Source organism: Ceratotherium simum, chromosome 13 (genome assembly GCF_057802395.1).
Source record: "Ceratotherium simum simum isolate JZ-2026a chromosome 13, ASM5780239v1, whole genome shotgun sequence".
In the NCBI taxonomy this organism is placed as follows: Eukaryota; Metazoa; Chordata; class Mammalia; order Perissodactyla; family Rhinocerotidae; genus Ceratotherium; species Ceratotherium simum.
Window position 1 is genome coordinate 43408425 of NC_141912.1, and position 27657 is coordinate 43436081.

General features: G+C 44.4%; 2 protein-coding genes across 3 annotated transcripts in view; one reads left to right on the top strand and one right to left on the bottom strand.

The window, feature by feature from the left end:
• Positions 1-15471: 15471 nt before the first annotated feature.
• On the bottom strand, positions 15472-16704 carry TBCC (tubulin folding cofactor C). The gene has a single exon (XM_004424144.3). It carries the CDS (start codon positions 16662-16664, stop codon positions 15627-15629), a length of 1038 nt encoding a protein of 345 aa, XP_004424201.1. The 5' UTR covers positions 16665-16704; the 3' UTR covers positions 15472-15626.
• A 1504-nt stretch (positions 16705-18208) lies between these two features.
• The window catches only part of BICRAL (BICRA like chromatin remodeling complex associated protein), a 91691-nt gene continuing 82242 nt past the window's right edge, over positions 18209-27657 (top strand). Inside the window, exon 1 of one of the 2 annotated variants that reach the window (XM_014782700.2) lies at positions 18209-19131. The gene's annotated coding sequence lies outside the window, so the exon portion shown is untranslated. Of the gene's footprint in view, positions 19132-27181; positions 27326-27657 lie in introns of those variants that run through there. The other variant, XM_087438602.1, reaches the window with a different exon arrangement.

Genomic DNA, 27657 nt, shown 5'->3' on the forward strand with positions numbered 1-27657 from the left:
CGCTGCAGATTAAAAGTGGGATCCACAAGACATCTTGTTAATCTCTTTAGCTGGGTTTATCCCATTAGATAAAGCCAGCCAGTTTCCAAACACGCCCAAGGAGCCTCCAGGGAGACACTGGAGCAGAGAGCTCTGGGTTGGGCATGGAGAATCAGGAGCAGAAGAAGCAACGATGGCCAGAGGGCTGGGCTGTACCTGGAGCCCTGGCTCAAATCACGGGTCTTCCCAGAAGCACGCTTCCAGGCCGAACTCCTTCAAAATTTAAAGTTTCCTGTGGACAAAAGACATCATTATCCAAGTTGGAAAAGAAATGACAGATTGTGAGAAAACATTTGCAACACATAAAAAAAGTATTAACGCAATAAACTTTTAAACTCCCACTATTCCATAATCAAAAGGTCAATGACCAACTGGAAAAACAGGCAAAAGATAGGAACAGGCGATTTATAATAAAGGAACTTGGGAACTCCAACAATCTGGAAAAGGTGTTCAATCTGAGTAGAATGCAGGGAAATGCAAATTCAAACAATAATAAAAGACCAAACTTGATCCATCAGACTGAACCTCTGTCAAAATTCTGTCACCAAACAGCGTAAACAAAGATAGTAGAAATGGAGATGTATACTCTTGATGAGTCAGTAAATTTATTATTATTTTTTTCATTAATAAACTTTATTTCTTTTTTTTGTTTTTGTTTTTGTGGGGTTTTTTTTGGTGAGATCAGCCCTGAGCTAACATCCGTGCTAATCCTCCCCTTTTTGCTGAGGTAGAGCGGCTCTGAGCTAACATCCATTGCCAATCCTCCTTCTTTTTTTTTTTTCCCCCAAAGCCCCAGTAGATAGTTGTATGTCATAGTTGCACATCCTTCCAGTTGCTGTATGTGGGACGCGGCCTCAGCATGGCCTGAGAAGCAGCGCGTTGGTGCGCGCCCAGGACCTGAACCCGGGCTGCCAGCAGCGGAGCGCGCGCACTCAACCGCAAAGCCACGGGGCTGGCCCTAAACTTTATTTCTTAAAGCAGTTTTAGGTTTACAAAAAAGTTGAACAGAAAGTACAGAGTTCCCATATACTCTCTTCCCCAGCCAGTTTTCCCTATAATTACTATCTTGCACTGGTGTGGTACATTTGTTGCAATTGATGAACCAATATTGATACATTACTATTATTATTAATTAAAGCCCATAGTTTACATTTGGGTTAACTCTTTGTGTTGTACAGTTCTATGGGTTTTGCCAAAGCCATAAAGTCACGTGTCCACCATTATCATATCAGGCAGTATCATACACAATAGTTTCACTGCTCCAATAATCCCTGTGTTCCACATGTTCGTTCCTCCTCCTCTCTCTGCCCAACCCCGGGCAACCACTGTCTCTATAGTTTTGTCTTTTCCAGAATGTCATATAGTTGGAATCATACAGTATGTAGCCTTTTCAGACTGGTTTCTTTCCCTTAGCAATATGCACTGAATGGTCCTCCATATCTTTTTGTGGCTTGATAGCTCGTTTCTATTTCTCGCTGAATAATAAATACTCCATTATATGAATGTACCACTGTTTGTATATCCATTCACCTATTAAAGGGCATCTTGGTTGCTTCCGATGTTTGGCAATTATAAATAAGCCTGCTATAAACACACATATGCAGGTTTTTTTGTGGACATAAGTTTTCAACTCAGTTGGGTAAATACCTAGGAGCACAACTGCAGGATCATATGGTAAGACTATGTTTAGCTTTGTAAGACACTGCCAAATTATCTGTACCATTTTGCATTCCCACCAGCAATGAATGAGCGTTCCTGTTGCCCCACACCCTCAGTAGCACTGGTGGTGTCAGTGTTCTGGATTTTAGCCATTCTAATAGGTGTGTAGCAGTATCTCACTGTTCTTTTAATTTGCATTTCCTTAATAACGTGATGTGGAGCACCTTTTCATCTGCTTATTTGCCATCTGTATGTCTTCTTTGGTGAGGTGTCTGTTCAGCACTTTTGCCCACTTTTTAATTTGGTTGGTTGTTTTCTTTAGACTGAATTTTTACAGCTTTTTAGGAGAATAATTTCTCTCTCTCTATTAAAATTTAAAATGCACATTCCCAATGCTCCAACAATTCCACTCTTCAGAACAGCTTGTGCATAAGCACAAGGAGTTTTAAGAACAAAACAATCTTGTCCTCAAACTCATGTCCACGTAATACCAAAGAAGTCTTCATGATTAGAATAAGAGACCCATGAGCTCAAGGCAGGAAGTGGATCGAATCTCCAGCCTGAAATCTCCTTTCTTTCCTTACATGCATTGGTTCCACTAGATTCACCACCCATACAGTCCTCTTTAAGATCTCCAAATCACTAGGTAAAATCAAAGGAATATTTCTCCACAGATAGAGGAGGTGTGAGAACAAAGCACTGAAATATGAATCTTTTCCCTCCGGCATAGTCACCTTAGAACAATACATTTATTCCATTGCTCAACCCAAGTTTGGACTCCAGTCTGGGACTGATCTCCCAGGCCAAGTTTTAAGCCATATGGGAAAATAAGTCTTGTTATTTTATTGTCACACCACAGTTTGGGTCAAAAACAATATTACCCAAGGTGATCACTCTTCTAACAGCCAAGACTTGGCTTCTAAATAGCTTTGGACCTTCAAAGGATTTCAACTCTTTATCAGAGACATTGAAAAGAACATGCTGCTGTTTCTGGAGACTTTTTTTTCCCCAAGAGAGGATGTTCAGACAACCAGAAGCATGACCAGATTTATACCTCATACATGCAAAATCTGAAGACGACTGTCCTGAGAGAAAAGGGACATGGATGACTGTGAAACTGTCTCAGAGAACCTCTTTAGGAGCACGCATGCGGACAAGAGAAAATCAGAGGGAAGGAGAGGAAGAAAGATTTGATGTGGAACCAGAAACAAAAATTTAAAAATAGCTCTACAGGGATAACCCGATTAGCCAAGGACCTCTTTCTCCTGCAATGACCCAGAAGTGTATACCGTGAGGAGGGGCAGAGTCGAGCCTGTGGCAAGTCTGTGGATGCCCCCTGGTGGCCAGAAATAGAATGGCTTTAGTATTTGGAAAAGAGGGATTTCACCTCTCAGGCTACATGCAATCCCTGAGGATACTGTTACCTAGAAAGGTAAAAGAGAAAGAACAGACACATCAGAAATGTCCGAACAAACCTTTCAAGTATGAAGCAAAGTAGGATATGGCGAGGAACAAGCAGAGAAAAGTGGACTGCAGAGGAAGGAGTAATGAACCTAGTGGAGGATGGGGGAAAGCTGGCTCCCTCCTCCACTGGACCAATGGATGTGAGTCTAGATGCTCTAAATCTATTATAAACATAATAGAATAGGTTAATGGAATTAGGGGTGGTTTGTTTTTCTTCTTTAGAAATTCCTTTAATGCTATTATAATAATGGAATAAAAATAATGAAATTATACAATTTAAAAAAAAAAAAAGTGGGAGAACCCAAGAGATCATCTCTCTGGACCTCCCACCCAAGGGAAAATGAGGCACAGGCTGGCTAGTTAAATAATTCACTGACTTTTGTTTCCTTAACCTCTCTTCCTTGATTGTCATCTTGACTTCCCTTTGCCCTCTACTCCTTTCTTCCTCCTTCCTTCCTTCCTTCTTTCCTTCCTTCCTTCCTTCTTTTCTTTCCTTTTTCCTGTTAAATATATCATACATAAAGAGAGTAAAGAATAATGGTCAAATGAACATCTATATTCCCTCTCCCAGCCTAGGAAATAGAATATCACCAGTACCCGTGAAGCGACCTGGGGGCCGCTCCTTCTCTATTCACAGAGGTGACCTCGGTTTGGTATTTATCCTTTTCTTGATTTCCTTTAGTGTTACCACCTATGCGTGTATGCTTAAACAATATATTGTTTAGTTTTGCATGATTTTGAACTCGACATAGCCATATGAAAAGTATTCTTTTTTGCTCTGGCTTTTTTCACCCAAATGTTGCTTTTAAAACTTTTATACATATAGAAAAGCCCACGTATCATAAATGTACAGCTTGATCTATCAGCATTGAATTTTTAATTTGGATTTCATTGACATTAACATATACAGCTATAGTTCATTAATTTTTATCTTTAAATATAATTTTTGAAACAAAAATATATGTAACATATATGTTATAAATCACAATAATAAATTACTCATTCATCACCCAACTTGAGTATCACAGATAATTTGCATCTACATATGGGATTCTTCCCATCACATTCCCCCCTGCTGGAGACTGAACTGTGGAAGCTCTAACTCCCGATATGACTGGAGTTGGTGATAGGGCCTATAAGGAGGTAGTTAAGGTTAAAAGGAGTCATAAGGATGGGGCTCTAATCCAATAGGACTGGTTTCCTTATAAGAAAGGAAGAGAGGGCCGGCCCCGTGGCTTAGCGGTTAAGTGTGCGCGCCCTGCTGCTGGCGGCCCGGGTTCAGATCCCGGGCGTGCACCGATGCACCGCTTCTCCGGCCATGCTGAGGCCGCGTCCCACATACAGCGGCTGGAAGGATGTGCAACTATGACATGCAACTATCTACTGGGGCTTTGGGGGAACAAAAGGAGAAGGATTGGCAATAGACGTTAGCTCAGAGCCGGTCTTCCTCAGCAAAAGCAGGAGGATTAGCATAGATGTTAGCTCAGGGCTGATCTTCCTCACACAAAAAAAAAAAAGAAAGAAAGAAAGGAAGGGAGACCAGAGGTCTTTCTCCGAACACAGGCACTGAGGAAAGGCCTGTGAGGCCAGAGCAGGAAGAGAGCCTGCCAGCCAGGAGGAGAGCTCTCACCAGAAACCAAGTCGGCCGCACCTTGATCTTGGGCTTCTAGCCTCTACAATTGTGAGAAGATAAGTTTCTGTTGTTAAGCACACAGTCTGTGGTATCTTGTTACAGCAGTACGAGCTGACTAATACACCTTCCCTCCTGCTCAAGATGTAGCCATTATTCTGAATACCTTTGATCTAAAAATCATGTCGTGTTTCCCTACATACATATTTTTGCTTGTTTTTGAGATTTAGGAAATTGTGTCATACTATGTATAGTCTTCAGGATCTTTTTTTCCCTCAGTATTATATTTTAAGATTCATACATGTTGCTGCATATAGCTACGGTTCAGTTTCTTATAGAGATCATACCACACGTGATCCAGTCTCTCGTCAGTGGATATATGGGTGATTTCTAGTAGTTTTTTTTTTGTCTTTTGCTGGGAAAGAGTCGCCCTGAGCCAACATCTGTTGCCAATCTTCCTCTTTTTTTTGTCTCCCGAAAGCCCCAGTACATAGTTGTATATCCCAGTTGTAAGTCCTTCTAGTTCTTCTATGTGAGCCACCACCACAGTACGGCAACTGACAGACAGGTGGTGTGGTTCCGCGACCGGGAACCAAACCCAGGCTGCCAAAGCGGTGAGAGCACCGAACTTGAACCACTAGGCCATCAGGGCTGGCTCTCTAGTGGGTTTTTAAAAATAATTTCTAGTGTTGCTTTTATGAACAGAGCTACTCTCAACATTTTGTGCATGTGTCCTGCTAAGCAGAAGTTTCTCTGGGGTATAACCCTAAGCAGAGAACTGCTGGGAAGTAGAGTATGTGAATCTCTGCCTTTACGGGGAAATGCCAAATAGTTTTCTCAGGCGGTCAGGCCAATTTCTACTTCCACTAGCAAGGAATATATGATCCACATTCTCTCCAACTCTTACTATTGACTCTCCAATTCTTGTTATTGACTATTTGGGTTGTTGGTGTTTTTCTGATTGATTTGTGGAAATTTCTTATATTTTCTATATAATATTTCTTTGGAATTTATATGCATTACAATTATTTTCTCCCAATTTGTGACTTGACTTTTCAGTTTCTTTATGGCATCTTTTGAAGATCGTAAGTTCTTTTTTTGTGTGTGTGTGAGGAAGATCAGCCCTGTGCCAACATCTGCCAATTCTCCTGTTTTTTTTTGCTGAGGAAGACTGGCCCTGGGCCAACATCCATGCCCATCTTCCTCCAGTTTACATGGGACACCGCCACAGCATGGCCCGCCAAGAAGTGCATTGGTGCGCGCCCGGGATCTGAACTGGCAAACTCCAGGCCACCGCAGTGGAGCACGCACACCCAACCACTTGCGCCATTGGGCCAGCCCCCATAACTTCTTAGTAGAATTTTCCAATCTTTTCCTTTATGGTTAGTGCTTATTTAAGAAATTATTCCTTCTCCCATACATAGAAAGATACTATCTTCCATTGCCTTCTAAAAGATTTGTAGTTTTTCTCTCTTTAAGATTGTAATGTTTCCAGAATAGATTTTTGTGTGTAGTGTGATGAAGGGATATGATTTAATTTTCTTCCATATGGATAATCCCAGCACACCATTTATTGAATAGTCTGAACTGCCCAGTCATAAGTTTTCCATACATGCATGGATCTATTTTGGAGTTCTCTATTCTGTCCCTTTAGTCATTTTATTTATTCCTGTACTATTATCATACTATTTTAATTAAATAAGTCTTCATATCTGATAAAGAGCAACAGACATACCTTTTTCTTTATCATCAAGAATATTTTGGTTGGTTGGGTCTGGGCCAGTGGCACAGCAGTTAAGTTCGCGCCCTCTGCTTTGGTGGCCCAGGGTTTGCAGGTTAGGAACCCCGGATGCGGACCAACGCACCACTTGTCAAGCCATGCTGTAGCGGCGTCCCGTATAAAGTAGAGGAGGATGAACACAGATGTTAGCCCAAGGCCAATCTTCCTCAGCCAGAAAAAAAAGAGGAGGATTGGCAATGGATGTTAGCTCAGGGCCAATCTTCCTCAACAAAAAAAAAAAAAAGAGAGAATATCTTGGCTGTTTATAACTAATGTATAAAAATGTAATGCTCTCATTACCACTAATAATTTCTCTGTAGATTATTTTGGAGTTTTTGTGCTTATAATCATATAATCCACAAATAGTAACTTTTGTTACATCCTTTAAAATCCTTATAATTTCTAAATTACTTTTTAGTCTTACTGCACCAGCTAAGATCTTCAGTACAATTTGAATGGACATGATGATAACAGGGATCCTTGTTTTGATCTTGATCTTAACTTCTAAATGATCCACCATTAAGTGCCATGGTTGCTGTCTGTTTTTTGCAGATACCCTTAACAAGTTAAAGAAGTTCCCTTCTATTTGTACTTTGCCAGAAGCATGTTCTCATGAATAGATGCTGAATTTTATAGAAGGCTTATTCTACCTCTATTAAAATAATCAGGTGGATTTTTCTCTTAATATCTTGAGATTAAATTAAATAATGTGATAAATTAAATCAGTCATTTTTCTAAAATCAGACTAGCCTGGTTTCCCTAGAATAAACCCTGGTATATGATCTTCTTATATACTTCTGGATTTGGTCTACTAATGTAATTTTAGGATCTTCACATATATATTTGAGTTAGATTGGCCTATAATTTTCCTTTCTCATAAAATCCTTGTCTGTCAAGGTTATGCTAGCCTCATACAATGAATTGAGGTAAATTCCTTCTTTCTTTATATTCTGGAAGAGTTTGTGTAAGAATGATATTTCTTCCTTGCACGTTTGATAGAATTTACTGTCAAAACCACATGAGGCTGAGGTTTTCTTTGTGGGAAGGTTTCAATTATGGCTTCAATTATTTCATAGTTATAGAACTGTTCAGATTTTCTATTTCTTCTGTGGTAAATGGTATTTTTCTAAAAATTTATTCATTTCATCTAGGTATTCAAGTTTATTGGCAGAAAATTCTTCCTGGTATCCCCTCACCATCTTTCTAACATCTGCAGCGTCAGTGGTAAGGTCCCTTTATTCCTTTCATTGTTTATATTGCCTTCTCTCTTTTTTTCTTGATCAGCTGGCCAAAGCTTGGTTTGTTTTATTAGTCTTTTCAAAGACTCAGTTTGTGGTTTTTTTCAGTCTCTCTATGTTTATGTCATTGCTTTTTGCTCTTCTCTGTATAATTTCCTTTCTTCTACTTCTGTTATTCTTTCTCTAACTTCTTAAGCTAGGTGCTTAGCTCCTTAATCTTTAGACTTTCTTCTTTTCTAATATAAGCATCTTAAGGGCAAAAAATCTTACTTTTAATGGGTAAAGCACAAATATACATAATAAATAATACAGCACGGCACATAAACAAATATACAGTCTACTTGTGGTCTTAAAATTTCATAGGCAGGGGAGTGATTAGGGGGAAAAAAATGTCTAAAAAGGCTCCTTAAAGGTACAATATGGAAAAAAAAAGGTCGAGTAAGACGAGGATTTGAGTGAAAGTAGTTAATTTGGGAAGTTCAAGTGACACCAGTAGGGCAGTGAGGCAGTGATACAGGAAGGAAGGGAGCCAATGAGGAATGTGCTATTAAGTCAGCTTCCCCCCGGGGGTGGGCAGGGGGGTGGGGATCCCGAGGGGAAACACCCCAGAGTCACCCATCTGCCATGAGGGAGTCCAGGTGTTTCTTCACCAGCTCCTGACCAGCATTTATTGAGGGCTGCTCCCAGGGAGCAGGTCTCCAGCTCTTCCGGCTGCCACACAAGGATAGCAGTATGGCTCCCAACAGTTCTGGGGACCAGAACCCTCAGGCACCAAACACCAGCAATCGAAAGTCAGCTGGGGCACAATAAAAAGTCCAAGAGACGTGGGTGGTCAGTGGCCCCTTCTCTTAGACTATTATTATTTAAATAATAGACAGTGCTATTAGAAGAAAATTACTGATAAGACTAATCACAAGCAGCACTTTTTATTAAGCCCCTGGGGCCATATCCCAGTCATGTAGGTGCTGCTGGACTGAGCAAGTTAATTGGTTCCTTATCATCAGTCACAAACAAACCACGTCAAGTGTAACATATTTCATAGGGATGCGATGTTAGAGATGGAGTTTCCAATGCAGGAAACACATTTCCTACCATAAAAATACGAAAATTGAAGATGAAGAGAAATGAAAATAAAATAAAATACCAATACATAACGAACACTAAGTATGTACACAGTCAAATAGCTAAGTTGTCAGTGTTCTTTTGGGGGAATTTTGTGCACGAGCTGAGTTTGCTAAGGTTTCTTAAACCATGGCTTCAGTGAAGTTTTCTTGGTAAATGTCCATAAGCATTCTCATTGCTCAAAGACCTTAAAAGTCATTCAACATTCTGGTCGCCTTTCCTGGAAATTTCCATAACTGAGGAGACGTACATAAATGCCCCTCCCCCTCTCCTCTTTCTCTCATTTCTTCGTCAAAGATTACAGCAGACTTTTGTTTAAGTCTTTGGTACTTTTATGTGCGCTCTAGAAGCTTCCCCTGTTCTTTTCCTGTAGAGGTCATTCTTTGGTCTTTCTGAGAAGTTTTTCCTGTGATGTCTCATCTTTTCTTAAACTTTTCAAAAGAGACAATGACTTTGCTGAAATCATTCCTTGACTCAAAGGCATACTGGATTCTCTATATCTAATCGTGCTGCCACGCATTGTCAAGTTTTGCCATCACGGGAATGTTGACTGAATTGGCTCACACTTTACTTTGTTCAAATCTTTTTCTTTTCCTCAAATATTGTGCCTACTGGAGAACGTGCAACTTGACCTCAAAGACTAGCTCATTCGTTTTTCTTTCTTGCTCTTATTGTCTCAAAGTATCATGCTTCATTTTCAAAGAGATTGAGGGAAATCCCAGAAGACTTCCCAAAGGAGGTGACATTTGACTTGTGCAAAATTTTCGCAAGTGTACATGTGTGGGAACTGCTTGAGAAAAGGCCAGGAAGTGTGGCAGAACGTATCTGTACTGAATGTCTTCCATTTGCTCCTCCAAATCCATTCTTTGTTTTTTTCCACCCTGCTTTGTGGACTGCACCAACAGACTTCTTTGCCCTAAAATTTCCAATTGGGTTCAGCCAATGGAAGGGACCAACAGAAGAGAGTGGCGTTTTTTGATTCCCCTGGATCTCCCCTTGCCAGGTCACAATGGATTGGCTGCATCCCTCTACCACAGGCCACAGCTCCTGTCAGGTAGCGCTTTCTCTCTCTGGGTTCAGGTAACAGTTTTGTCCCTGCAGCGGTAGGAGTGATAACAGGTATTGCACCGTCTCTTACTGCTTTTCCTAAACTCTGCCCACGGCTTTGTAAATAGCTTCTGTATTAAGCTCTTCTCAAATTATCCATTTGGAGTGTGCCATCTGTTTCCTGCCAGGTCCCTGACTGATACAGTGTGTTTGATTAATGGGTATTAGTTCAGACTAGTTGGAGCATGAAGTGTGTGTGATGAAACAGTAAAACATCATGTAGGAACAGTAGGCTGACAGCAGATGGTGGAGGGGCTTGTCTTGCAGGCCAGGGAGTCCAGCAGGCAATGGGAACCTCAGCGGGTTTTAGATCAAGAGTGACATGCTTTAAGAAAACTAATTCAGTAGCTGCATGCCAAATGGTTTAGAAATTGGAGATGGGGAGACAAGTTAAGAGACAATTACAATTACTAATACAGAAAGATAACACTTTGTAACTATCAGATTGGCAAAGATCCAAAAATTTGATAGCACAGTATGTCGATAAGGATGGGAGAAACAGCACTCTCAGACATTGCTGGTGAGTGTGTAAATTGATAAACCTCTTTGGAAGGCAATTTGAAAATATGTATCAATATAAATGTTCATAGCCTATTAATTCATTAATTCCACTTCTAGGTACTTAGCCTATGGATAATATTGCATATATGCTAAATAATTTGTGTATGAGGATATTCATCATAGCATTTTTCTAATGGCTAAATATTGTAACAACCTAAATGTCCGTCAGTTAGAGACTGCTTACATAAGTGTGGCACATTCCATACAACGGAATACTATGCAGCAGTTAAAGAGAATGAGATGACTCTATAGGTACTTATAGGGGAAGATCTACAGTATATTGTCAATGGCAAAGGCAAGGTGCCTAAGAGTCTATATACTATGCTTCTATTTGGGTGGGAGGATAGAAGGATACTTTGCACATAAGTTTGTCAACGCGTAGACCAGAAGAATAAAGGAAACAGGTAAAGGTTGGTTGCTCTCTAAAGAGAACTGAATGGCTAGGATCAAAGGAAGGAGGGAGATTTACTTTTTATTCCAATCTTTTTGTACCTGTGCATGAATTATCTATATTTAAAAAGCCCGTTGCACTGTCATCTTAGAATCAAACCTCTACCTTGATATCAGTTCTAAAAATCAGACGATGTATAGCTTTCTTGGTGAAATAACACAACTGAGAGGTATTCAACCAAAAAAAAAAATTTTCTATAATAAAGTATTTGAGTGCCTGAACCGAGCGTTGAGCTTCTTTACCAGTGAGTCAATGGCCTTGAATTGTCTTGCTTGGCAGTGTCAGTTCTTAAAGTTCAGAGTAAGCATAGTATCTGAAAAACTGGAAGACAGGCCTCTGAATTGTAACTATGTCCTTCTGTGACTGCTGCTGATCCGAGTAGGTAGTGGGCAGGGATGTCATGCAGGGCATTCAAACCCTGGATTGGTGGTTGATCTAGATGCCTTACTTAAGGTCCCTTCCAAATTGGAGAGGTTATTATAAGGCTCTACCCTATCGAAACTCTCGGAATTTCTCTATTGTGACTGATCTTTCATTTGTGTGATCTTTGTCTAGACTGTACCCTCCATAAAGGAAGAGCACATGCTCACCTTGTTTACCATTATACTCTTAGCGCCCAACACTGAACAGGTGCATAGATGCTCAAATATTTGTTCAGTTGAATTGAACATGGCTTTCTGTGTCATATTGCCCCGCCCTTCTTGAAACTTAAAGCTGGGTGAATAATTGACTCTATCTTAATTGCAATAGCCAATTTATTTTCTTTATAAGAGAATAGTCAAATAGTGTGACTAAGTTTTTGAGTTGGTGGTGAGACTTTTGAATTAAATGCAATTTAGTTGTCCAATTTCTGTGGTACTAGAGTAATTGCCATGATGTTTCTAAAACATTGAATATCATGTAACATTAGCCAAAGAAAGTTGAATCTTTACAGCTTGCTGTTTTTGTTCATTTCTGCCTAAGACAATTAAAACTATTTTTGCAATAATAACTCTTGCATTGCAATCAGAACTTTAGCATTAGAACTTATAAGTAAATTGGCCATTTTTCTTATTCTTTTGGGGTTGAGACTCTGGAGTGATACTTTATAATTATACAATACTCATAATGCTATACTAAATTATATTTAACATAGCTGATCATAAATGAAGTTTAATAAACTCTAATTGCTTGACTAATGTACAATTTTATTACTTTTCAAGAGTTGATTTTAATGAAAATGTGTGGTCATTACACTTATTGGTACAATATGCCCCCAATGTAATGGCCATTATCATTGGATTTGCTTAATAAAAACTAATATGACTTTAATCAATGCTTTTAACTCAGGGATGTGACTTGAATATAGGTCTGTTTTGTTTTGTCCCTTTTTTTTTTGGTAAAAAAAAATCTATTGCAGCTTAAGTTTAGGGAAAACATGATAAGGTCTAAGTTGCTGAAATGGCAGGAAAACTTGAGAGGACAGGATAGAACAGCCATGACTTGGAAGTCTGATGTCCCAGCTTAGGGACAGGTGCAGACTGCAGAAAAGTTTGCTTGGCTTGTACAATGTTTTACGAATGTTTGAATCTGTCCGCAGAGTCCCCTGGTCCCCCACTCCCTATTGCCTTACTCCCATCCTTGCTCATCGCCTTTACCTGCTTGGCCCTGGTAAGCATTGAGTGTCTGGAGAAGAGTGACATCATTAAAAGAAATACAGAACTTAGGGAGGAAAGAGTGAAAACGGAGATTTTAAGGGTCTATGGAATTTGAAAGGCAGGTGAGTGCACTAAGGGTGGAGGCTGGGGGTGCAGACTTGGGACTGGGCACGCAGGTTGGGAGTTAAAGTTCTGGAGAGAACAAGTACAAAGAAGCTAAAGGCAAAACTTCGGGCATCACTCATATTTAAGGGCTATAAGTCACCAGAATCCCAATGAATGGAAAGAAGCCGTTATAAGAGAAACAGGGTAGAGCAAGGCTATGGTGGTCAAAGAAAGAGAAAACTTCAAGGATAAGATAGTAAACCGCACCTAGAGTAAAAAGGATAAGAATGGGGTAGGGAAGGAAGCTATTAGATTTGATTAGGACACTGATACCACCAAAGAGCAGTCACAGCAGAGAAGAGGTAAAATTACAAAGACTTAAAATGCGGGTAAATGTAGATGTAGATGGACACAGCCACTCTTTTAACATGGCTGAGCACACAGGGAAGGAGCTGGAGCATCATTCAGTGAGATGTAGAGTGGAGGATCTCAGGATCTGGTGTTTTGAAAGAGGAAGATAAAGGCCAGTGGAAAGGGAGCAAGATCCCTAGGAGGTAGGAGGGGATGTGCACAAGTGGAAGAGGTCGCCCTGGGGAGGAGATCCGCCTCTAGGAAGGAAGAACACCAGTGAAGATGGACATCTTTTCAAACACTGAGGGATGTTAAGGGGGTGCTAGTTGGATGGCTTGTAACTTGTCAGGTGAGTTATGGCAGGCGTAAATTTGTGTTTTAGTAGAAAAGGGTCTGGGATAGTTGACATAATTCAGGAAGGCAGGGACAGGCTCGCTGAGCAGCAAGGAAAGCTCTGCTGAGATTAGTAAGCATTAACTACGGTTCAAACTGCCAGGATTTTGAGATTTTATTATCTATAACAAACTGCAGGCTTGCAGAAGGTTCAAGAGACTGTATTTTTTAGATGTGACTGGTTAACTTTCCTGTAAAAATGATCAGTCCACAAAAATGAATTGCAAGTCTAGTAGTGCCACAAGCATGGTTTTTCCTGAAGTGCCCTGGGTGTCCAATCAGTCTTTAGGGGCATCGCCTTAGGATACGGGTCATAGTTTCTAATGTGACGATATGGTTGAGAATTTCATTACATGTTGTCTCTTTCTATTATCAGGATTAATTCTCCTAAGCAACTTACTTTTTTTTCTCTTCTTTGTGGATGTTGCAAATTGTGAAATTGATTAGGATCCTTTTTCAAGTCAGCTAATAGTTGAAGGGAAAAAAAACCTGGATTCACCCCCCAGATAAGGAATAGAGCTAGGCAGGCAACATTTTTTATTGGCCTCATTTCTGCCTCCCATTTGTGATTCTACCCTTGTTACTCCTTCTCATTTGTTTCTGTTACCTTGTTACATTTCACATATCCTAGAAGCCACTTTAAATCCTTTTTTTGGAACAAGATAGAACATACAAATATTAAATATATAGACAATTAAGATACTTCAAGCATCTTAATACTTGTGGTAATTATTAAATAATAAGTATGCCTATAGTTACAAGGCCACTAGACCCAAAAAACCTTTTTGAGGGCCGGCCCCATGGCTTAGCGGTTAAGTGCGCACGCTCTGCTACTGGTGGCCTGGGGTTCGGATCCCGGGCGCACACCAACGCACCGCTTCTCCAGCCATGCTGAGGCCGCGTCCCACATACAGCAACTAGAAGGATGTGCAACTATGACACACAACTATCTACTGGGGCTTTGGGGGAAAAAAAAGGAGGAGGATTGGCAATAGATGTTAGCTCAGGGCCAGTCTTCCTCAGCAAAAAGAGGAGGATTAGCATGGATGTTAGCTCAGGGCTGATCTTCCTCACAAAAAAAAAAAAAAAAACTTTTTGAAACTTACAACTTTCCATTTAAGAAAACTGGATGGTAGTGTATAGAGCAAAAAGCCAAATTTGTTAACAATACTGAATTATAGCAAAATGAGAGTAGAAAAATTAAGACAGTTAGATGTTTGTCCCAATTCTTTTCATATGAAGACACGTAGCAAAATTACACCCGAGAATTTAAGAAAAGCAATTTGCTCTCTCTAATGATTTTGGAAGCTTTCTTTCCAACTCAACGAACACTATTCAAAATCACTATCTTGTAGGGGTTAAGAAGGTGGGCTCTGGAGCCAGACTACCGGGTTACAAAACCCAGTCCATCCCTCGACCTGTGTGACCTTGGGCAACTTACTCATCTGTTTCCTCACTTGAAAAATGGTGCTAACAGAACCTACCTCATAAGATTTTAAGGACTTAAAACTGTTAACTATAATTATTTTTGCTTTACAGTGGTAAGACTCATGAGCCTCCTGGGGTCGCTAAGTAGCTGGATTCTAGAAGCCTAAGCTAATGTGTAGCTGAAGACCAAAGAGGAGTCCTTCCAGGACCCTGCTGATAAACACCTTGGAAGTCAAACCTTCAATTCAAAAAAGCTCTTAGTTAACGGTACTTTGCATAGATTTGATACCATACTTCCAATTAACTGGTTCCTACTAGAACCCTACTGAATTCATTTATTAGTCAAATATTTATTGAAGGCCTACTTTATCATGAAATAAGTTTTTAATACGACAAATCATTATAAACCAGCACATAGCCACACTCTTTTCCCTTATTGCTTTGAACTATCATAGTCAAATAAAAGCTCCTAGACATTACCAAAATAACACAAATGCTTTCAAGTGTCACATCTGTCATAATTTAATGGAAATCACAGTAGGAGCCTATCACAATCTCAAGTCTTAAAATACTACAATAAGTAAACTTTGGGGTCCCATTAGCTGGAGTCAGTCCCACATGGGAAGTATTTGGTAGGAGTGAAGAACCGAGTGACAATTGCTTAGTCCCACTGGACCATTCGCTCTTCTTCTGGAAGAATACTCCAGTTCGGGGAGGCCTCATCCCGGCACAGCCAGTTGAAATCGTCAACGTCTTTCCAGTTATTTTTGCTCCTATCTAAACCAGAGCCCTCGAAGTCCTTGTCGATCCCCGGGTAGCTCCAGGCGTAAGGAGCGAACTGGATCCCGTTGCAGTCCTCGACGATGGCCCTGCTGGTCACCTGCAGGAAGATGCGGGTGTCTCTCGTAGTGTGTACGCGGAGCTGCTGGCAGGCCACGGCCAGCACGCACTCACTGCAGTCCTCCAGGAACACGGAGGTGGACACCGGGCCGCAGAGCACCGTGCAGCGGCGGGCCTTGGTCAGCCGCAGTGTGTTGGGATTGCCATACAGTTTGATCGTGCAGTTGCTCAGTTCGGTCAAAAGGACGTCGCGCTGGTGCAGTTCCTCCGCTCTCTTCTCCAAGACTTGGGACTCCAGGTTGGAGAAGCCGCAGACGTAGCTGGAGCCGAAGCCTCCCTCCTCCTTCAAAGGAGGCGGGGAGGCCAGGATGTCTTTCGCCGCCAGGGCGCCGGGAGCCGCGTCTACTTTGGCAGCCGAAGCAGCATCCTTCCTCCGGCTCTTGAAAGCAAAACGCTTCTTGGGCTGTAGCTCCTGGCGCCGCTCGCCCAGGGCCGCCTGCAGCCGCGCCAGCACCTCTTGTCCCTGCCGCAGGTCGTAGGCGGTCAGGAACAACACCGAGTCATTGACAAGTTTCTGCAGCCCCTGGAGCCGAGCGGCCGCCTCCTCCAGCCGCTCGACGGACTCCCCGCCCTCCAGAAGCTCTTCCACGGCCGCCCGCTCCCGAGCGAAGGCGGCGGCGAAAAAGTCGCTCGTCTCCTCCTCCACCTCCTGGTCCTGCCGCTTCTGCTTCCGTCTTTCCACCTCCAGCTGCCGCTCTTGTTCTCGCCTCTGAAGCCGCTCGGGCACCAGGCTCCGGTCCCGCTGGGACCCCATGTCTCCGTTCCCCACACCCACCGTAGAGCAACCACCACGCTCCATCTTGACTTCCAGCTTCCTCGCTCCTGCCTTCCTTCCTCGGGGCGCGCCCTCCGTGAGGCCTCCCACCAACGAGTCCTGTGATTGGCCGGCCACGCTGACGTCGGACCCCCGGCCCTATTCCTTCGCCCATTGGTCCCTTGGCGTCGGAGGGGGCGGGGACATGGGGCGGGGCTGACTGACAAGGGGGGTGGGGAGACAAAGGTCCTTGTGGATGGGTGGGGTGGGAGGCAGGCGGGGGAAGCTTTTTTTCCTCTTAAAGGGGCAGGACTTATATCCGGGATTGTGGGGTGAGTTGCAGCAGCGGCAGCTGCACATGTGGGTTTGTTTATAAGAACAAGGTTAGAAACTCGCAGGCCTCCCCCTCCCCCCCAGCTCCTCCCTACTACCCCCTTACAGGCCAGAGATCTGCTACTGGTGGGGGGAAAGTGTGCGTGTGGGTAGGGGGACAGGTAGTGGTGAGAAAGATGGAGGGGGGGAATATTGCACCGCCCGGCCCGCGCCCGAGGAAGCGGCAGCTGGAACAGCTGGCTAGGGAGCCGCTTGCATGCCTCTGTTTTTTTCTTTTCCCTTCCGCCACCCCTTCCCCCAACCCATTCTTGCCGCCCCCAAATTCTCATCCTACCCGCCCCCTCCCCCCCAGCCGCTGCAGTTCGGCGTGGCCTGGGGCTCCTGGATCCCCGCAGGCAGTTACGGGGACAGGAAAAGGCGAGGGGCACCGGGATGGGAGAGCCTGGGTTCCTCACTGCAACTGGGTTCAGGGGGCCCAGGGGGAGTCTAGAAACAGATTACTATTTTTTTGGCCAATTGCTGCAGTCGCAGGGGTGGAGGCGGGGGGAGGGTGAGATTCCACACCCCCTTCCTCTTCCTCCCACGGTCACCCCCCCTTCGCGGTCACTCCCTCTGCAGCTGGGCGCCGCTGGCCGCGCGGGGTGAGAGCCCAGCCCGGGCTCTGCGGCTCTCCGTGGGGCCGTCGGTCTTTAGGAAGGCGAGGGGGGAAATGTTACATTATTTCTAGAGGAGGTGGGAGGGAATCTGTCACCGGAAGTGAATGAGCCCAGCCTAAAGTCGGGACCAGCCGGAGGTGTGAGTGGGCAGTCAAGACGGCGCAGGCACTAGCAGAACCCAGGGCAGCGGGCCGGGCGCGAACCGGGACGCGGCCGGCGGCCGGCGCGGCGACCTCGCGTGCTCGGGGCGCCCGGGCGGCGCGGGGCGCCGGGGCCCGGCCCGCCCTCCAGTCTTCGGTTTCACCTTTATCTCCTCCCCCAGTTCCCAGCCTCCACCGTTTTCGGTTGGGGTATTTAACTGCCCACGAAACTGTGGCTTGAAATTTCACTGATATACGTGCATTTCGATGCAGAGAAAGATGGGAGGAAACGAGACAATTAAGGCTTATTTCCAGTTTTTTACGCCCCACTCTCCTCCTTTCCTTCCCATTTAAAACAAAAAACAAAAGAAAACAAAACACATAAATTCACGTATTTCTCCCCAGAAAGTCAGCACAGGTCACACCGTTTGGCAAATTCTGCGCGGGGGTGGGGGGTCTTGTGTGTGTGTGTTCGTGCACCCGATGGAAACGGGGAAGCTGAAAAATGCCTGTGCTTAGGCTTGTAGTATGTATTCTTCATTTTCGTTCGCTTTGTTTCATGGGCGATAGATGAGGCTTTTTGTTTTTTGTGAGGTGTGGTTCTGAGGCTGGTGAATGAAGTACGTACAGCTGGTTATCTTGTCTAAGTCATACGAAGGAATGCAGTAGCTGCTGTATTTTATGAACAGTGCATTTAACAGAGCAAGACTTAGAGAAGATTTATTTTGCTAGGGAAAAAAAGCCTGACTTACCTCCCTTACGTTTTTTGGCAATTGAATCAGTCCCACCCAAATTAGAAAAGTTTGTAGCCAAACAAGGTGTATTGGACTTGGGAGTTGCAGCTGGGTGAGGCAGAATTTCTATATTAGCCATAGTGATCTATGGGTGGTGCTTAGTGTTGTCTGTATCAGAGGTGGAATTGAATGTTATTAAACTCTTTCAAGAACTTCATTTCTGCCCAACAACAGGTTTTGGCATAGAGTCCCACAGACTTCAGAAGTTTCCGAATATTTTAAGTTGGCTAGTTCAAACTTTTATGAGAAAGAATCAGTAAAGAACAAAAATGGACAGGTCACTCTGCTGACCCAGTGTGTTGGAGGCAGTTTCAAAGACTGATGTGAGGCTGGAGTGGGAATAGACAGGGGTCAGTGGAGTGGTCATCATGAGACATTGGCTTGACAGTCTTGTCAAGCCAGCCCCAGCACAACTGCAAGCCGAGACAGGTAGTCAAGACATGCATATAAAGCTACGTTTCTGAGTTCAACAGCAGTAGGAAAGCTGCGAAACCTCTGGCATTGCCAGACTGTGTTTGCGACTTCTTTCTGACGTTTGAGGGCAGTCGATTCAGTGTACATCCTTGACGTGGATCCCAGCTCTTCAGAGGTAAGTGCCTGTTCTGATGGAAGGAAAGAGGGTGACACATTACAACAGAAATGTGGCAAAAAGCAAGCAGCCCATGAGTTGTGAATCCTTCTTTCAAAGATACCTTCAAGGGCTTGTGAATCCAAGTACTACTCTCTTTTAGACATCTTGAAAAGTGAAAGAATTCTAAGGTGTTACAGACTTTAAAAATTATTTAACAAGAATTTAGTTCCTCTGTGGTTCTATTTGTTTGTTAGATTTACTTTTTAGGTTTTTGAAAATTTCAGACATAGTAAAGTGGAGAGAAGTGTTGCGTGTACCATCACTCAGATGCAACAATTACCAACTGAGGACCTTCTTGCTTCTAAATCCTTAGCCACTTCCCCACCCCACCTCACTCTGATTAATTTGTAGCAAATCTCGGACATTATATTATTTGATACTTTACAATCTGTAAATATCTCAATATGTATCTCAAAAAGACTAGGACTACCCTTTTAAAGCATAACCGCAGTACCATCACCCCACTCCAAAAAAGTGGTGATATTTCCTTAATATCGTCAGAGTTCCAATCTATATTCACATTTCTCTGATTATCCTGTAACTTCTATTTTGTGTGTGTGTGTGAGGAGGGTTAGCCCTGAGCTAACATCTGTCACCAATCCTACTCTTTTTGCTAAGGAAGACTGGCCCTGGGCTAACATCTGTGCCCATCTTCCTCTATATGGAACGCCGCCACAGCATGGCTGGACAAGTGGTGTGTTGCTGCACACCTGGGAGCTGAAGGATCCGAATCCCGGGCGCTGCAGCGGAGTGCAAGCGCTTAACCGCTACCCCGGGGCAGCCCCTATAACCTCCTTTTTTTTTTTTTTTTTTTTGGAGGAAGATTAGCCCTGAGCTAACATCTGTTGCCAATCCTCCTCTTTTTGCTGAGGAAGATTGGCCCTGGGGGAACATCCGTGCCCATCTTCCTCTACTTTATATGGCACGCCGCTACAGCATGGCTTGACAAGCAGTGCGTCGGTGTGCCCTGGGGATCTGAACTTGAGGACCCTGGGCCGCCACAGTGGAGCACGTGCACTTAACCTCTTGCGCCACCAGGCTGTAACCTCCTTTTTTTAAAGTTATTTTATTTGAATAAGGATCCTAACAAGTTCCATGCAATGTATCTAGTTAATGTGACCCTTAAATCACTTTTAAATCCTTCCTCTCTGTCTCTCAATTATTTTGTTGAAAAAACCCAATCATTTGTTCACTAGAGTGTCCCATAGTCGGGATTTTGCTAGTTGTGTCGCCATACTGTGTTTGTTAGATTTTGAGTATTTGTCGTATTTATTTGATCTTTTAATGTAGAGTGAATATTTGTGTAGTGATATGCCACAAGAAATCAATAACCAAGTTTCTAAAGCGTTTAAGCAAAATAAAACAGTCTTTGGGTGTGGTTAGACAGCAAAGAATAAAGCTGTTCTATAATATTTATCAGGGACCCTGTGCAAGTGGGAGATGCCAGCTGCAACGAGGCAAATAAAACAGATCCAGGACCTGTTTTCTAGTAGCTCGATGCCAGAAGGAGGTGTCACCTGTTCATCTTTCAGCAAACATTGAATATAGTGGATATAAAGCGCTCATTAAAGAGCTCCACATGTCAAGTAGCAAATGTTAGGCAAATTCTCCTAACTTGGTCGCTGACATTTCGGACACAAAGACAGTGAAAGATGACAGCTGTGAAGGCATGTGCTGTTCTTTTTCTTTTTTTGGTAAGGAAGATCAGCCCTGAGCTAACATCCATGCCAATCCTCCTCTTTTTTTTTTTTCCGCTGAGGAAGACTGGCCCTGGGCTAACATCTGTGCCCATCTTCCTCCACTTTATGTGGGACGCTGCCACAGCATGGCCTGACAAGTGGTACATCGGGGCGCTCCCGGGGTCTGAACCCGGGCTGCCAGCAGCAGAGCGCGCTCACTTAACCACTACGCCACAGGGCTGGCCCGCACGTGCTGTTCTTGAAAAGGCTCCACACTGGTCTGGGAGGCAGGACGGGGCAGCCCCTTCCTTCCATCTTTGCCCTGGCTTTCCTCACTCTCAGCACCCTTCACTTTCTGGAACTTTTTTTCATCATTGTACACCTAATGCCTAGCACAGAGGCTGGCACTGTTTATTTATCTAGCATCAGTTTATTAAGCATTTATTGTGCCCAGCATTGAGCCAGGGAGACTCTTAGGCTGCCAAGGTGAATAAAGACAGACATAGTTCCTTTCCTCCTTGAGGAGGCCTGATCTGAGCAAATGATTGAACAAATGTAAAATTGTAACAGTGACAACTGACAGCTATTATGACGGAAACAGGAACAGTGAGTGCCTCGAGGGGAGGTTTGACCTTGTTGGGGATGCCAGTGAAGGCCTCCGTCCCCACGGAGCGGAGGCTGGAAAGACATGTAGGAATTAGCAAGGAGAAGTGGAGTGAACGCTGAAAAGTGTCTTCTAGATGTGTGGGCTCATGGGGTCACTGGTGACACTATGGAGAGCTGTGTCAGGGGAGGGATGTGGGCAGGAGGCAGACTGCAGGGGTGAGACGAAGGGGTGGGAGTCTGGTAATGGAGCTGATGACAAATACAGATCACTCTTTGGAGAGGCTGGACTGTGAAGGAGAAGAGGGAGTGAGTGGGGGATGGGAGGAGGCCAGTGAGGTGTTTTTGTTTTTTTACAGAGAAAAACAAGGTCTGTAATATAACTGTCCTGAAAAGGCTGGAGGAGGGGGTAGCAGGGGGCGGGGGGGGACCCAAAACACAGCTGCAAGGATTAGCGGTAAATACAAGGGGGGACAGCTTCTCCATTGCAGTGTTAACTTTTTATTATGAAAGTTTTCTAACATACACGAACTTTTTGGCCTCAATCCATAGTAATAGATGCGTCATAATTGAAACAGAAGTTTTAAGAAACAGTAAATCTCTTACTATGTGCAATAGATACTATTTTCTGTTCTATTTATTGCATTAAAAAATGCTGATCAAGACTCCCTAAATTAAACTGCAGTTTTAAAATGCTGCATCAGCAGGCGAGGGTGCAGCTGTAGGTATTTTGTACGTCTAGTCGTTGGCAGATGTGTCTGATGGTTTCTGTGTCCTCTATAGAGTAGCAGTGAGGTCCTCTGCTCGGTGTGGGAGGAAAGGGGTCAGGGTGTCTGAAAAGTGTGGGGCAGGTTTGAAAGCCCTGTGGGAATAGGGAGAGTACGTTGCCCAGAGAAATGGGGCTGGGTGGTGCGGATGTTCAGCACGTACTTGGAGAATGACTGAGGGAATGAATGAGAACCTCCCAGCCGGGCAGTCTAAGCTGGAGACCAGCTTAGGGGAAGGAGATGGGGTTTGGGGCAGAGCAGAGGAGAGAAGCTGGTATTGAGAGCGTGACCCTCAGAAGGCAGGGAATCTCCATCAGGCGGCTTCTCCAGAAGAGTCTGGAGGCTTGACTCCTGTAGCCCCTCACACGTTTCCTACAAAACTCTTCAGAAACTTACATCACCCTTCCCAAGACCCGCACTGCCTGCAACAGATGACCTTACCTAGTCTTCACAGAGAAAGAGCCCACCAGATATGAACCTCACCTGCCTCCATCTCACGTATAACTTGTCTGTGAAGATCCACCTCTTTGTCTCTTTCCCTTCTCACCAAAGCAAAGCTTGCTACCTGAGTCCCCTGTCCCTTCCCCCCATTTCCTAAGACCTCCAGCTGCCAGTCATCCTCTCTTCCTTGGGCATCTCTCATGTCTCTCTTCTTTGGCATCTCCTCTCAGCAAGTAAGTTTCCTCAAAACAATTTTCCCTTTGTCCTATCGTCCACCCAAGTGAATGCTCTAACTTTCTTCCTTTTCTTAACAACAGACTTTTTGTTTTATTCTATTTAAAAAAGATTTTTTTTGGAGGGGGAGGTAATTAGCTTTATTTTTTCCCCAGCTTTATTGAGGCATAGTTGACATATAACATTGTATGAGTCTAAGATATACAACGTGGGGCCAGCCCTGTGGCCTAGAGGTTCAGTTCAGCGCACTCCACTTCAGCGGCCCAGGTTCGCGGGTTCAGACCCCGGTTGCGGACCTACACCACTCGTCAGCCATGCTGTGGCGGTGACCCACATACAAAATAAAGGAAGATTGGCACAGATGTTAGCTCAGGGCCAATCCTCAAGCAAAAAGAGGAGGATTGATAACAGATGTTAGCTCAGGGCAAATCTTCCTCAGCAAAAGAAAAAAAAAGATATACAACATGATGATTTGATATATGTATATATTGCGACGTGATTACCACAATAATAGTAAGGTTAGTTAATATGTCCCTTACTTCACATAGCTACCTTTTGTGTGTGCGTGTGTATGTTGAGAACTTTTAAGATCTACTCTCTTAGCAACTTTCAGGTATACAATACAGTATTATTAACTATAGTCACCAGGCTGTACGTTACATCCCCAGAACTTACTCATCTTACAACTGGAAGTCTGTACCCTTTGACCACCTTCACCCATCCCCCACCCCCCAGGCCCTGGCAACCACCAATCTACTCTGTTTCTATGAGTTTGGTTTTAATAACAGACTTTTTAAAAAGTAATCTACATTAGCTGTGTCCAGTTTCTCAATTATCACTTCCCCCTTAGCCCCTTGTCACATGGCTTCAGCCTCTGCCTCTTTATTTGAAACTGACATCGCCCTCTCCCCATCCTCTCCTAACTTTCAGAGCCATTGCTCTAGGCACTCGATTACCCCTCCTCAAAGTACAGCTCCCTGGTTCTGTCTTAGTTCTCTATCCCTCCCTGATCACTGCTGCTTGTCTCCTTCACAGACTTCTCTCCACCCACCCCTTGAATATCCGGGAGGCCACAGTTCTACCCCTTTTCTTGTTTCTCTTACCTCCTTTGGCAAGCTTGCCTTCTCCCAGGGCACCAAGTCCTGTCCATGTGCTGATAACTCTCCAATCCCTATCTCCTCCCTCCACCTCTCCCCTGAGCCCAAAGCTGAACTTCCTACAGTTTTCTAGATATTTCCATGTAACTATTTACTATCCATGTAACTATCTTCTATCCAAAATACCTCACCTTAAATAGATGGCCTAAAATGAAGCCCTTATTGCCCCAGTGATGTCCTTCTTCTTCTGTACATAAGTTTCAGTCATTTATTGCTGTGTAACAACCACCCCAAAACTTACTGGCTTAAAACAGCGATAATTTATTATTTCTCACAGTTCTGTGGGCTCAGCTGGGACTGAAGCCTCCAAGACAGCCTCACCCAGACACCTGGGGCCTTGGTGCTGGCCGTCACTGGTGCACCTCGCTTCTCTTCCACGTGGCCGCTCTCTCACACTTGGTCGCTGAGCATTCAGTAGTCAAGCTCATGCTTTAGGTGGTGGTTCGCTTCCAAAGGGGCAAAAGCACATGCCGCCAGGCCTCTTAAGGCTTGGGCTGGACTTGGTACAATGTCACTTCTAGCGCTTTCATTTGGTCAAAGCAAAGCCCAGATTCAAGAGAGGAGAAACAGACTCCACCTCTGATGGGTGGAGCAGCAGGCGCTTAAAGAAATGGAAGGAATTGCTGGCAGCCATCTTGGCAGATAATCCACGATGCTGTATGTAGATAGTTTTGCTCACTCTTATATGGCATTTACTGCGTGCCGGGCAATGGCCACACATTTGCATGTGTTCCCTCATTCAGTCTTCACACCATCCCTGTGATGTAGCTACTGCTATTATCGCCAGCTAACAGATGAAGAACTGAAGAGGAGATGGTGATTTCCTCAGGACAGAGAACTAGTAAGTGGTAGAGCTGGGGTTTGAATTGAGGCCATCTGGTTCCTAGGTCCAAGCTTTTACCACCACTGTCTGACTATGCTCCCGATGCCACATCCCTAGTCTTCCAAGCAGGAAATCAGAGTCATCCTCTGCGCCTCACTCTTCCTCAGTGGCCCACCTAGTCTGCAAGTACTGTTCTCTCTCTTTCTCTCTCTCAGGTCTGGTCCCTCTCTTCATGCCTTGGCCTCCTTCTCATCTTCTCCTCCCTGGGCTGCTGCTATAGACTCCCATCTGCTTCTCTACCCCTGTGCTTCCCTGAATTCCCTCAGTCTTCCATGTCGCAGCCAGTTATTGCCCAAAAATCCAAGCTGATCATGTCACTTAAAACTTCTGCTGACACCCTATCGTCTAATTCTGTTCCAGATTCCTTAGTGTGGATACCAGGCCCTTCACAACCTGTCCCAGTGTACCTCATCTCCCCATTGCCTTTACTCCAGCCACACCACATTCTGCTGCATCACCAACAGACCATGCTCGTTCACTTCCATTTACAGTCATGTGTCGCTTAACGATGGGGATATGTTCTAAGAAATGCGTCATTAGGTGATTTCTTCGTTGTGTTAACATCATAGAGTATACTCACACAAGCTCAGATGGTATAGCCTACAACAGACCTAGGCTGTACTGTACTAATCTTACCGGATCATAAGATGTCCTGTGTCGTATATGTGGTCCATTGTTGACCAAAAAGTTATTATGCGGCTCATGACTGTATTCATGCTGCACTTATTTAGTCAGCACCGACTGTATGCTAGGCACTTTGCTCAGTGATGGAGATATATTGATGAACATAGACAAGGCTCCCTCAGAGCTTACAGGCTAAGTGAGGGATACAGACAATTACAGTATAGTGTGATATACACTATAATGAGGGAATCTCTGGTGCTAAGATCACACAGGGTAACCTAACCCAGACTAGGTAAATCGGGGAAGGGGGTTTCTTTTAAGAAATCTAAGCTGGGTCCTAAAGAATGAGTGAGATCTAACCAGGTGAAGGGAGAAAGCAGAGTCATCACTCATTTCTTTCTACAAACATTCACGGAGCACCATCTGTGTTCCAGGCACTGTTCTAGGTGCTGGAAATACAACAGCAAACAAGACAGACAAGAAGTCCCTGGCTTCGTGGCCAGGAAGCCAGGATAGCTCCAGTGCCTCCAACAACAGAGACAGGGCCTGTGCAGCAGACCTGGACATGAGAAAAAGCTGTGTTAGACTAGAGCAGTGTTCTCAACCCTGGCGGCACATTCGTATCACCTGGGGGACCTGACAACATCCTGATGCCCGGGACTTCCCTTGAGTAATTCAATCAGAATCTCTGGGGGGCCGGCCCCGTGGCTTAGCGGTTAAGTGCGCATGCTCTGCTACTGGCGGCCCGGGTTCGGATCCCGGGCACGCATCTACGCACCTCTTGTTCGACCATGCTGAGGCGGCGTCCCACATACAGCAACTAGAAGGATGTGCAACTATGACATACAACTATCTACTGGGGCTTTGGGGAGAAAAAGGGGGAAAAGAGGAGGATTGGCAATAGATGTTAGCTCAGGGCTGGTCTTCCTCAGCAAAAAGAGGAGGATTGGCATGGATGTTAGCTCAGGGCTGATCTTCCTCACAAAAAAAAAAAAAAGAATCTCTGGGAGGGGGACCTTGGCACTGGTATTTTTTAAATCTCCCCACGTGGTTCTAATGGGCAGCCAGGGTTGGAAGGCCCCCGTGCTAGAAGAACTGAAGCACACTGAAGCTGGAAGTGGGGATCAGAGATGGAGTTAGAGAGGTGAGCAGAGGTCGGACCACCAAGGGTCTCGTAAATCTCCGTTAGGAAGTTTGGGCTTAATCTTGAAAGCTCTGGGAGCTAGTGAAGGATTTAAGCAGGGTAATGAGATCCCCCTCCCCCCTTTTTTTCCTTTAACAAAGGATCCATCTGGATGCTGTGTGTGGGATGGATTCACATGCAGCAAAAGTAAACTGATGTCAGTTTGGAGGCTGTTGCGGGAGCCAAGGAGAAATGGTGGTACTGCACTGCGGTGATGGGAGTGAGGGTAGAGAAGAGGGGAAAATGTCAGAGAGAGATTGAGAAGGAGGCTAGATAGGACTCGGTGATTAATTAGAAGTAAGGGATACAAAAGAGTGAAGAGTTGTGGAAGGTTCTGGCTTCAGGAGCTGGGGCCATGGTGACTTTGGTGCCTAAGACAATAATGAGCCAGAGGAGCAGGTTTGGAGAGAGAGCTGGTGGGTCCATTTGGGACCTGTTGCTTGCTTGCTCCCTTGTTACACTGCCTGTGATCCTATGCTTTATCTTCTTTACGCGACAGGGCACTTGCCTCCTACAAGACCTGTTGTACACGTCTCCCCCTCCAGGAAGCCTATCTGGATTCTCCCCTCCATTGGCTCTGGGTGAGTTTATCAGGCTGTGCAGTCAGTATCTATTTACAGATGTCTGTTCTTCAGCTTGGGCTCCTCCAAGTGCGGATGTGTTTTATTCCACATTGTATGCCTAGCACAGTGCCTGGTACACAGGAGGTGCACAATAAATGCTTGTTAAATAGATGAGTTAATGGATGAAGAGTTGGGCCAGAAGCAAGACCTCTCCTAGGACTGTGATCAGAAGTGGGCCGGGGGCTTGCTGTTCTCGTTTCTAGGGTAGGGATGGAAGGAGTCCAGGGGCGGAGGGCAGGGTATTTGCTGAGCTGATCAGGAAAGAGGCCTAGTTAAAGAGTTGCCTAAGC